Source organism: Corylus avellana, chromosome ca5, assembly GCF_901000735.1.
Source record: "Corylus avellana chromosome ca5, CavTom2PMs-1.0".
Taxonomy (NCBI): domain Eukaryota; kingdom Viridiplantae; phylum Streptophyta; class Magnoliopsida; order Fagales; family Betulaceae; genus Corylus; species Corylus avellana.
Window position 1 is genome coordinate 34108345 of NC_081545.1, and position 11233 is coordinate 34119577.

The 11233-nt window shown below is 36.2% G+C and overlaps 1 protein-coding gene across 2 annotated transcripts; it reads left to right on the plus strand.

Moving 5' to 3' along the window:
- Positions 1 to 1874: 1874 nt before the first annotated feature.
- LOC132180751 (uncharacterized) lies at positions 1875 to 8671 on the plus strand. Of its 2 annotated transcripts, none has more exons than XM_059593681.1 (14): positions 1875 to 2164; positions 2657 to 2801; positions 2963 to 3030; positions 3137 to 3190; positions 3316 to 3399; positions 3500 to 3585; positions 4272 to 4352; positions 4796 to 4926; positions 6205 to 6246; positions 7017 to 7093; positions 7165 to 7252; positions 7333 to 7414; positions 7828 to 7900; positions 8189 to 8671. In XM_059593681.1, the coding sequence occupies exons 1-14, from the start codon at positions 2076 to 2078 to the stop codon at positions 8355 to 8357; spliced, it is 1269 nt and encodes a 422-aa protein (XP_059449664.1). In that variant the 5' UTR covers positions 1875 to 2075; the 3' UTR covers positions 8358 to 8671. The 2 variants fall into 2 exon arrangements, with proteins under 2 accessions (XP_059449664.1, XP_059449665.1); XM_059593682.1 differs by having other exon boundaries at positions 7314 to 7414; positions 8189 to 8277.
- The last annotated feature ends 2562 nt before the right edge of the window (positions 8672 to 11233 follow it).

An 11233-nucleotide genomic window follows, 5' to 3' on the forward strand; every position in this document is an offset into this window, starting at 1 on the left:
GATTTCTCCTTTACCCGCGTATTTAAGCCCTTCTTCACCTTCTTCTTCCCACAAAATCAAGTCTAATCCGAATTTTTGCAAAGCTCTTCTTCTCCAGAACTTTACCCTTCCTTCATTGGTCATGACTATTCACAAATACTCCTATGATAATTAAATGTACGAGTTTTGGCTTCGTGACAAATATAAAAAGCTTTTATCTCATATTTTCATTCATCGTGTCCATGTCAAATCAATAAAAAGTGTATTATACGTATCCAAATTTTCGTTAACATAATGCCAAACAAATATAAAAAAGACTAATAATAATAATAATAATAATAATAATAAACACAAGAGGTGGAGATTCATCCCACCACTACCCTTCATCCGATGAGAGAGGGAGGCCGTGAAGGGTGGCTCCTCAACCCTTACCTCTATAAGGCTTGAGATTCATCCCATCTATCTTCTTCCATAATAAAATTGAAATAAAATTTTCTAATTCAATTAATAAAACTGTACGTGTTTTTGGAGCATATAAAAAGTATATATTTTTTAATAAATCTATTAAAAAATCACGTAATTCTTACCTACTAATTAAGAAATTACATGTTTTCACATGCATAAGTATGACTCGTCAAAAGAGTATCCGTCCATATATAATTCGTCAAGTGGGAGGTGGCCCCAACATCACTCCCTCCACAGAAGAAAAGAAGAGCTTTTAGATTGAGGAATCCAATTTGTTCTCTCATTCAATTGTCCGTGCTGGAAATCGTTTGCAAGAATCCCAAGCAGAAGGGGCCTGCATCTTTCTTTCTTTTTTGCTTCAATTATTCCAAGAAGGCTCCAAGAAATTGATCCTCTAGTATGCCATAATATGCAATCAAACAAAATATGCACAATTAAGTAATTATTTATATTTATTTTAAGCAAAATGGAGAAGATTTTTAAACACAGTATCATGTCATTTAAATGGTGTGATAATATATACACCATTAAATATGTGAATCATCATGTCATAATTGTCGGGTTTTGGTAATTTTAGTTTTGATGTGGCGGTTCTTACTAATTATTGAATTAGTCATTGTTAAAAAGAAATCAAATATTAGTTGAAACTAATACATCGGCATTATATAACAATTATAAGATAAAAAAGGTGATTCTTTAGCCTTTTTTTTAAAAAAAAGGAAAAGAAAAGGAAAGAAAAAGAGAGATTATGAGGCAAGTCTTTCTCCAATAAAACAAGAAAACGAAAAGTATAAGTTAACCTAGGTGAAGCAAATGCCGTTATTCTTGTGATGCACCTCCCATTTTGGAAGTACTTCTATCATCTTTGAAGATGATTCTCTTACTATCATTCTCACCGTCAACTCCTCTTATGTAGCCTTCGAATTGGGCCTCCCATCTTAGTCAATATAAGACAGCAATTTCTCTATTTTTAGAATTGGACTGCATTGGAGACATCAAGATGTGCAAATTACTATGCACAACAAGTTAACAAATGGATTGCTTCGAACTGTGTGTTTGGAAACATTCTATTTTTAACGAATCCAAGATTTAGCACCCAAAGCATAAATGATTAATGTAGTGGCTATTCAAAATGGATTGGGCATATGATGTCTTCCATGTAGTCGGTTTAATCAAGAAGGGAACCAAAAATTTTTTGTTAAGAGAGGTTAAAATATAATTATAGGGTCAAATTTAATTTCTTATTAATAGTGGGATGTTTTTGAGAGAGAATTAATTTGATAAAATGATTGAGATTTGAAACAATTTATTTAATAAAATATATTAACATGTTGAACATATCACTATTCATTGAGCATAACACACAAGGAGGAAAAAAAAAGGAGAGAAGGGAGCCGCTGGTGCCACGTCACTAGCTCGCTGTTGGAAAGTTGAAACCGACGTGGAGCTGAATTGAGAATTGAGCGCTTTCGGTTCCCGCAACTTTATTCTTCTTTTTCATCATCTTTTTCATCATCTTCATCACACTCCCTCACTCTAATTCCATTTCCACTTTCAAGTCTGTTGGGAAACCCTAGCCATTGTTACACAAGCTGAATTTGAGAGAGGGAGATAGAGGGAGCAAGACAGAAATGGGGAACTTGATGAACAAGGAGCCTCCACCGCCAATGGTGCTCGTCCCACCTCTCTTCGATTTCCCGCCCCTCGCTGGTCGTACCAGGTTTTCCCTATCTCCCTCCGTTTTTCCATTCCTGCTTATACATCATAAACGTGTCTGTATCTGTATCTGACCAATTGAATTCTGCATATAAAAAGTTTTCAGTTTAGAGTTCCTTTTATCACAATGTCTCATCACTTCATTGTATGCTTAAATTTAATTAGCACTAGTTTAGCTGCAGTCAATTCTAGAATTTGGACTTTGAATGATTCACCTGCAAGGAAGTTCTGGTTATGTTAATTTGAGCAATCTGTAATGAATCAATTCATGCTTAATAATTTGGAATATCAGGTCTTAATTTTGCAGGTTTATTGTTAATTTGTTACCATTTGGTTTACATGAAGTGGCTGTTAAAAGCCCTTTGTATGAACAAGGTGCTGGGTGCATTTTATAATATTGGGGTTTGATACTTAAAGGGAGTGAGATTTTCGCGTCTTGTATAACTTGTTGGGAAGTTGGAATAACTTTTAATGAGGCTTCTATGACATGATGCAGGATGTTGGAGTCGTCATATAACTTCTTGTTTGGGAAGCTTGCTTTGAAATGCCTTTTTGAGGACTATTTTGAAGAAGCAACGCATTTTAGCGCAAGAATTATGCATAAGCCAATTGATGACCCTAATATGGATTTGGTTGCTACAGTATCCATGGAACATGGAAATTCTGACTTTAACTAAATTTGTCTAGTTGTTGTGCGAGATTGGTTCTTTTGCTGTTGTTTTATATTAAATCCTCTTGTTGAAATGTGAATTTTGAGGAATAAAGCAAGGAGAACATATTTTCTTTCCCTTAATTTGATTAGGTTTCAGGTCCACTTGATCATAAGCCTGCGGAGAATATTGTAGGAAACGCTCTGTTTCGCTGGCGAAGGTATCGTAGAAAGTGTTTACTGGTTCATCACGTCTTCTTTGTTCCCAACACATTGTATGCTAATTCTGTTATTAAACAATACTTTAATGCTTCTTTATATGAACAGTGATATTGATGATCCTCATACGTTCGTGGACCTTTTTGTATCAAACTCTGACCCGTAAGGAACATTTATCTGAAGTAAATAATTTTACTTTCTAAATAAGGTCATCTCTCCCCCCTGGCCGGTTTTCCCCTATTCAAGCTGTAATTCTTTAAATGCTACTGTGCATGCTGTCACTTCAGGATTTTACAGATGAGGTCAAGTGCGTACCATCCTAAATATGGAATTGGAGCATTTGGCATTTTTCCATTATTACTGAAGAAAAGGTGGGTTCATATCAGTAAACCCATTCATATGGCATCTTCAGCTAGCTGGTACTTACAAAGATCAGATGCATTTTATTGACAAAACTAAATATTCCTGCAGAGTGTCTTCCGAAGATTATGGTGTTATGGGATTGAGATATGGGTCGGGAAATTTATCATTTGGAGCCACGCTTATGCCTTTTTCCCGTATGTGACCTCAAATTTGGGACAATGAATTTCCTCCTTGCGTGGTTCCTTAGAATATAATTCTGCCATATTTATAAAAAAAAAAAAAATTTAAAAAAATTAAAAAGAGAGAGAGAGAGAGAGAGAATATAATTCTGCCATAATTACTATTTTGATAACCTATGACGGTTATTCTTAACAAATATATACTGATGGGTTTGTACAGTATAACACTTGGTATTAAATTTTTTCCCCATTTCTTGTTCAATAACTTCAATTTGTTTAATACAAGATGTTAGAATTTTAATCAATTGTTGTGAAGCTTAAATATTTGTTAGCTCTTAGAGGATTGGAGGGAATGGAGGGCCCTTTTTCCCCCTTACAAGAAACTCCTTCAAAAGTGGTAATAGGCCTCAAAAAGTCTTCGCATATATTGCAAGGACCTCATTAAGATAATAAATTATTCATTTTGCCCCTTCACCCTCCTTCTTCCCAATTAAGATTGAAAAGGAAAAAAGGAAAGTAGAAATATCCGGTCAACCCTTGTGAGTCTACATTTGAAAATCGAGATAAAAATTCTTCTGTTTTCCATGTTTGCCTCATTTAACTTTTTGTTTGTAACTTTGGAAATCTCATCTTTACACTCCGCACCCAAATATATTGGATACGAGATGAAAACTTCTGAATGTACTCATCATACTTTGCAGTGAAAGATGAATTCCCAAGAAATGCATGGTTCATAAGCAAGATGGGAAGACTAACTGCTGGGGTGCAATACGAGCCGCAGTGTAAGCTTTACTCAATGAAATCAGTTTTGCAAAATTCCAAGTTCAGTTCATTCAAATTTTTATGTCAATTCATTAAACCATTAGATAAGTTCGAGAATCTTTTTCTTTGGCCTAGAATGAAGTTTTGTCTTCTCACAGGTTTTCTGTTGTAATTATACATTTTTATTTAGTGTTGGATATCTCTTTAATATGTTCACTTGGGAGTGTCAAACTCGAAAGAAATACCATTCACCAATGGGAATGCTTTACATAAATGTTTCCATTAACCTATGGGTTGAATACGATTATATTGTTGATTTCATTATTACTTTTCATAATTCTTTCAAATATGCCATGTTCCATATCTGTAAATTGTAATATGAACACAATATCATGTGTGATTGGAATTTGAGCAAGATCGTAATTGATTTTTATTGGTTACCTTGTTGATGATGTTTTTTTAGATGAAAACAAAGACGGTGCAAAATATAAAAATTTAATGAATTGGAGTTGTGCAATTGGCTATGGAGTAGGATCAGGCAGCCCCTTGAGCCCATCTTTCAATTTTCGTCTTGAACTTGCTAAAAGCTCTCAGGTTATTTTTCAGATAGTTCAATTTATTTTTGAATTTTGTCCAAAATCTCACACCACTCTCTCTCTCTCTCTCTCTCTCTCTCTCTCTCTCATTCTTAGTATTGCAACTAGGTTCAATATCTTGGCTATAAATGAGAGAGTTGAAGCATTCACATAATCTAAAACTGAGAAGAAGATGGGATACTTGAGATTGTTTGAGCACTGTGAGCTTGTCTTTGGCCTCTACATGAAATGTGATCAAGAAAGAAGCTGACTTATTTGTCTTTGTGAAAGTATGTATCCCACGGGTACTTCACAACTTCTTACACTTGCAAATTGCTCTAGGTTTCCAGAATTCCTGGACTCCTTGGCATTGTTCTCTGTCAGAATGTCATTTAAAAGAGAAGTAATTATGTTGCTTTTGTGCCTATGTTCCCCTGATGCCCACATTTGATAAATTTTACTTAAAAATGGAAAAGCAAGATAGAATTAGCCTCTTTGTATATCTTGTTTTTACTGTTTAATTGGTTAATGAATCTATGTTGGATTTAAGATGACATTCTGGTAAAAGGTTTAGTGTATGATTCCTGAATGTCCTTTATGGGAAAAATGGTTTGGGATTCAACCTAATCTAAGTAGATATATGAACAACTTTTTATCATGTTTTGCTCCACCTGTCTAATTCATGTGGCCATCTAAAAAGTAAAATATACGGGTTAACATGTGACTGGAGGCAGGGTATGGATCTGCTGCCATTCATTTGGATATATAAAATGCTAAAAATCACCAGTCAACATGTGATTGGAGGGAGGGTATCGATCTGCCACCCCAACTCAATGTGCACATGAGAGGAATTTATATTACAACTGTGGCTCAGTCTCTGCATAATACAACATTATAGGAACTTGAGGAAGAATATATCAACACAACAATACAATTTTTATCTTGGGGTCAATGTGCTAACGATGGTTCCCCTTTTGATATATATTTCTTGTTGTTGAATGGATCCCCTTTTGATATATTCCACAATGGAATTAGTTTTGGGTCAACCTCCTGCAAAGTACATATTCAACATAATTCTCTTGATGCCTCCCTAAGCTTCATGGAATTAAGTGCATCTATGCTTGATTTTATTTCAGATGTGTGACTTGTAAAGTTCTGTGCTTCTTCACTTTACAAGTCATGCATCAGAAATAAAATTGAGCATAGATGCACTTTTTCATTGGGGTCATTTACTTATTAACAAAAAAAAATGTTATGTGCTTCTTCACTGAAATTTGCATACTGATACAACCTGCAGTTCATTGCCTCATTCTATCAACACGTGGTTGTCCAAAGACGGGTATGTGTCTGGTTTTTTGTTTTCCTTTTTCATGTCTTCTGCATGGCTTTTTTGTTTTTTTAATGTTTTACCTATGTCTCATTGCAATGTATGACATAGACTATGCAATCTCATTGATATTGTATAACCATTATGTGTCTGTGTGTTTTTATATGTTTTTCCAATGTCTCATTGCAGCGTATGCCATAGACTATGGAATCTCATTGATCTTGTATTAACCCTAATGTGTGTGTTATTGAGCTACATGATGGTTGCCGTTTAGTATATATTTGGTTGGTTAGTTGTCATAAAACTTATGCTGAACAATGCTGCAATTGTAACCACTAACTAGTAAACATGGTTGGTAGCTGGGCACCTACATGATCCATTCAGCTTACTTTGCAAGGCTCAAACCTAGGATAAATGGTAATTGTATCATATTCTCTTGTAGACTTCAGGATGGTGACTAGTTGGTAGAAAAGGATTTGAATAGCCAATTGAGCCCTCACAGTTACTTGATATGGAATATGGTGCCTATTAGCTTGAGGAAGTGCTTACATTGTGCTAGTTAAATGTGGGAAACTTGTCTTTTATTACAGAACCTAATTCCAAATTGTACTCCTAAACATTCCATCAAGAAAGAACTGAGAGTATCATTTTTCTTTTTCTTATATTTTTTCCTCTTGCTATTTTCTTACTCTTGTTATGTGATGTGGTACTTTATTAGTTGCTTCCTTTTAGTAATCAAAGATGTTGTTTTGACAAAAGTTTGAACTGCTTCAACTAAACAGGTCATGAACCCCCTTGATAAAGACGAAAAAGTTAGAATTACAAATTATATTGACTTTGGCTTTGAGCTACAGACAAGGTATTCTAAGTAATAGAACTGATTTTAACCAGTGTGGTGATATCTGATTGTATTATGGTTTTGTTTTAAAGAGTTGATGATGCCAATACATCAAACAACCCCGAGTCCACTTTTCTAGTGGCTGCATCCTGGCAAGCCAATAAAAACTTCTTGCTAAAGGTAGCAGTTCTGATGCCATCTTGTGTTTCGCCACTACAGATCATTATCATGTTTAAAAAAGATCAACTTCATGTTTGCAGGGAAAGATGGGACCTCTAAGCTCATCAATATCATTGGCATTCAAGCCATGGTGGAAACCTTCTTTCACTTTCGACATTTCAGGTGCCTATAGTTGGTTGATTGTGTCATGGATTGACTTGAAAGTTTCTTTCTATAGTTGAAATCAGAACATGTGTCATCAGTATCAAATTTATCTGTGAAGGATACATGATGTCACCCCTAATATATAATAATAGTCCTTTTTTTTTGTTAGGATGATGTAAATAATATTTATAGCATAGTGACATTTTCTAAATTCCATCTTATGTCCTGGCACCTGATAAGTTAATTAGAAATTGATGACATTTGAAACTTATCTAGGCTTGTGCTCCTAAATCAACTTAGAATTGGGCCAGTTGACATAGAAAGATAGATTTGCTTTTATTATTTGGTTCTTGGTTTCAAGTAGAGAAGATGCATCATTAAATTGTTGATGGGTTCCAATTACTAAATCAGTAAATCCCATTATTTTGCAGCTACCAGAGATCGTATTTTTGGAAAGACGGCCTGTGGATTTGGCATTCGTGTTGAGAATCTTAGAGAAGCCAGGTTTCATATGTTTGTTTGCTTTAACTTCTTTGCTCAATCAAAGATTATTGTTTTGTAATTCGCTTGTGGGTCATGGTCGGTGGCTTCTAGCCCTGCAAGCTTGAGTCTTATGGGTGTTATTCTATACCAGGAAATGAGAACTTTTACCTCCAAAGTTAGTGAAATTTGACATGTTACCAAATTTGCTTGAGCTCAAGCTCATGCGGTCACCGGCCCATGTTTTTTTACCTCGAGTTTTTTCAGTTTATTGTGTGGGCAAGTATAATGTATCATTTACCTCATTCGCAGTTATCAAAGAGCTGATCCAAATTTTGTAATGCTTACACCCAACAAGGAGCACCTAGCAGAGGGTATCGTTCGGAAAATTGGAAAGTCACATATGCTACAATCAGACGTCAATGCTGGAAATTTCGATGGCTTGCCAAGAGAATTGAGACCTTTTTACAAAATTTTGTAATTTCTCCTTTTGGTCCCCTCCCCACCAATTGTTGGTGGTCGGAAATTTTAGGAGTGGATCACTGAAGAGGTGATCATTCTAGGATGATGAGTTTGAGTATTTTCTTGTCTTGGATTCGTCAGTCTTGTGAAAAAATGCTGAGCTTTGGTCGAGGGACCACTACGACGATATAGGGTTGAACAAATTTTATTCGATCTTTTCTTGATTGTATCTACTCTTTTTGTAATGGTTATGGTTAGGGTGTGAATATGTGATGGTGAACTGAATTGTGGTAAGCATAAGATTAGATGGTTCTCCATGATTCATCGAGTCACTTGCGTGCGTTGTGCTGTTAAATATGCAAGTCTTTTATAATTTGTTTGTAACTTGTTGATGCATGTCAGTATAATTGTAGTGTTAACTTTTTCTTAGTAATAAATGTGACTCTAATCACATGTTAACATGTGTAAGCAAATTGTAAAAAATTATAAAAAATTCTTAGTCTATAATTTGAATTAGGCACACAATTCTTTTATCAGAATGACCAAGAAAAAATATTTTCAGTATTAACTTTCTTTCCTTATTAATGATTACTATTCGTTTATAGTAAATGGTTCGAGGCAGAGGACTAGGCCCAACAAAAAAACAAAATTCAAACTGAATGCAAAATGGGCCAAAGCCCAGCTCAGCTTATTTAAACGTGCCGATTTCGCCTTTACCCGCGTATTTAAGCCCTTCTTCACCTTCTGTCTCCCACAAAACCAAGTCTAATCCTAATTTTTGCAAAGCTCTTCTTCTCCAAAACTTTACACTTCCTTAATCGGTCATGACTATTCACAAATACTCCTGGGATGAAAAAGGGAGAGAGAAAAGAAAATACGACGAATTCATTCCAACCCCCAAATATTCGAACAAGGACTCCATGGGTGGACACCTCGGCACGACGGCTGGACCACCTGCACGTTGTTTTTCTTACAACATCGTTTTCTCTGTGAGTGATAATGATACTGCGACGGAGGATGATGGAACTATGTGGTCACGTTCAAGGTGGTATGCCGTTAGTGTTCAGGCTGACGGTCGCGGCAAGGTCTACCCAAAACCGCTCCGTCACTTTTGGAGAGGAAAAGTTCCCACGATGGCTGCCTTAGCAACCCTAGGCCCCCATATGGGACATCTACTCCTTTGGGGGAGTGAACTACGCTAATCCATCGCCACTGGTCATTCGGGAATGCTACAGATTAAGGATTACTCCGCAGGTGGGTAAGGAATTTGTCCCTGTTTCTCCGATGGTCTCTCGGAGATATATTTCGGAAGCTTCCGTTCTAGGGAACAACATTTGTCTCCGTAATAGTTTATCTCGAACACCTCTTCTTCATCATTGTTGGGGTGAGGTTTTTGACGTCGACAATGGTAAATGGGAAGCTCTCCTTGTTGTGCAAAAGGTCTCAAATCTCTTACACAATCAATCAAGGGGAACAAACGTGATATAGTGTTTAAAGAAAAATAAACAGCAATAACAACAAGAACACAAGATTTAAGTGGTTCGGCAACTTGCCTACATCCACGGTGCAACAGTAGAGAGATTTCACTTATTCAAAAGGGGAGACACAAAAGAGTGTTAAAACACTCACAAACCCAAATCCTCAAGTACACCCAAGTCTTCCTCACACTCAAAACAATACTGGTACGTCCTAATTTCTGCAGAGCAATACAAATGTTTTTCAATCTCTACAAACCAGCACACTCTCTCAACTTCTTCTTGCAATGAAACTTATGGATATTTATAACCATATTGTACAAGAAGTCAAAAAACAATGGCTTGCTCCTTTTGTTGACAAATGAAGAAATAATGAAGGAGTTAATGCAGCTGCTTCTTTTGTTGACAAAAGGAATAACTAAAGAGTTAATGCAAGGCTAAGTGTAGCTACAACTCTTAGGTGCAGAGACTTCATTGTTGGAGAAATCTTCATACGGTGTATTTGGAGAAGAGGAGCATGACAGGTTTGACAAAGAGACAAAATCTTTCTTTTTTGACTACTATGAGCCAATTTTTCAACAATTCTCCACCTTGGTGAACATTCTCTACTTCACTGTTGCACTCCCAATTTGCTTCAAATCTTCACGATATGGCTAAGCTCAAACAATGTTTGAACTTAGCTCCAGTAACCACTTTGGTTAGCATATCTGCAAGATTATCTGCAGTTCCAATCTTTTGAAGAAGAATGTCTCCTTCTTCCATAATTTCACGAACAAATTGGAAACGGACATCGATGTGTTTTGTTCAAGCATGATGAACTTGGTTCTTCGCCAAATGAATAGCACTCTGACTATCACACAAAACTTCCGCATGCTTCTGAAAACTACCCAAGTCCTCAATCAAACCATGTAACCAAATTGCCTCCTTTATGGCATCAGCAACTGCCATATATTCAACTTCAGTAGTCGACAAAGCAACTGTAGTTTGCAAAGTTGACCTCCAACTAACTGGTCCTCCTGCTAGTGTAAAGGCATAACCTATTGTAGATCGTCTTTTAAAAATATGCAATTTATTATAATCATTAGCCGGTTTACCTAACCATACTTCAGTAGGAGTTTTTCCATCAATTGCAGCAGCTGGCAACCTATTTATAAGGTGACATGCATAATTCACAGCCTCAGCCCAAAAACTCTTGCCCAATCCAGCATTGGACAACATACATCGTACCTTCTCCAGATTAGTACGGTTCATGCGTTTTGCCACCCTATTTTGTTGCGGAGTCCTATTGACCGTGAAGTGTCTGACAATCCCTTCATCCTGGTATATCTTCAAAAAAGGATCCGATGTGTACTCACCGCCATTATCTAACCTAAGTCTTTTAATTTTTTTGCCAGTTTGAGTTTCGATCATTTTCTTCCAT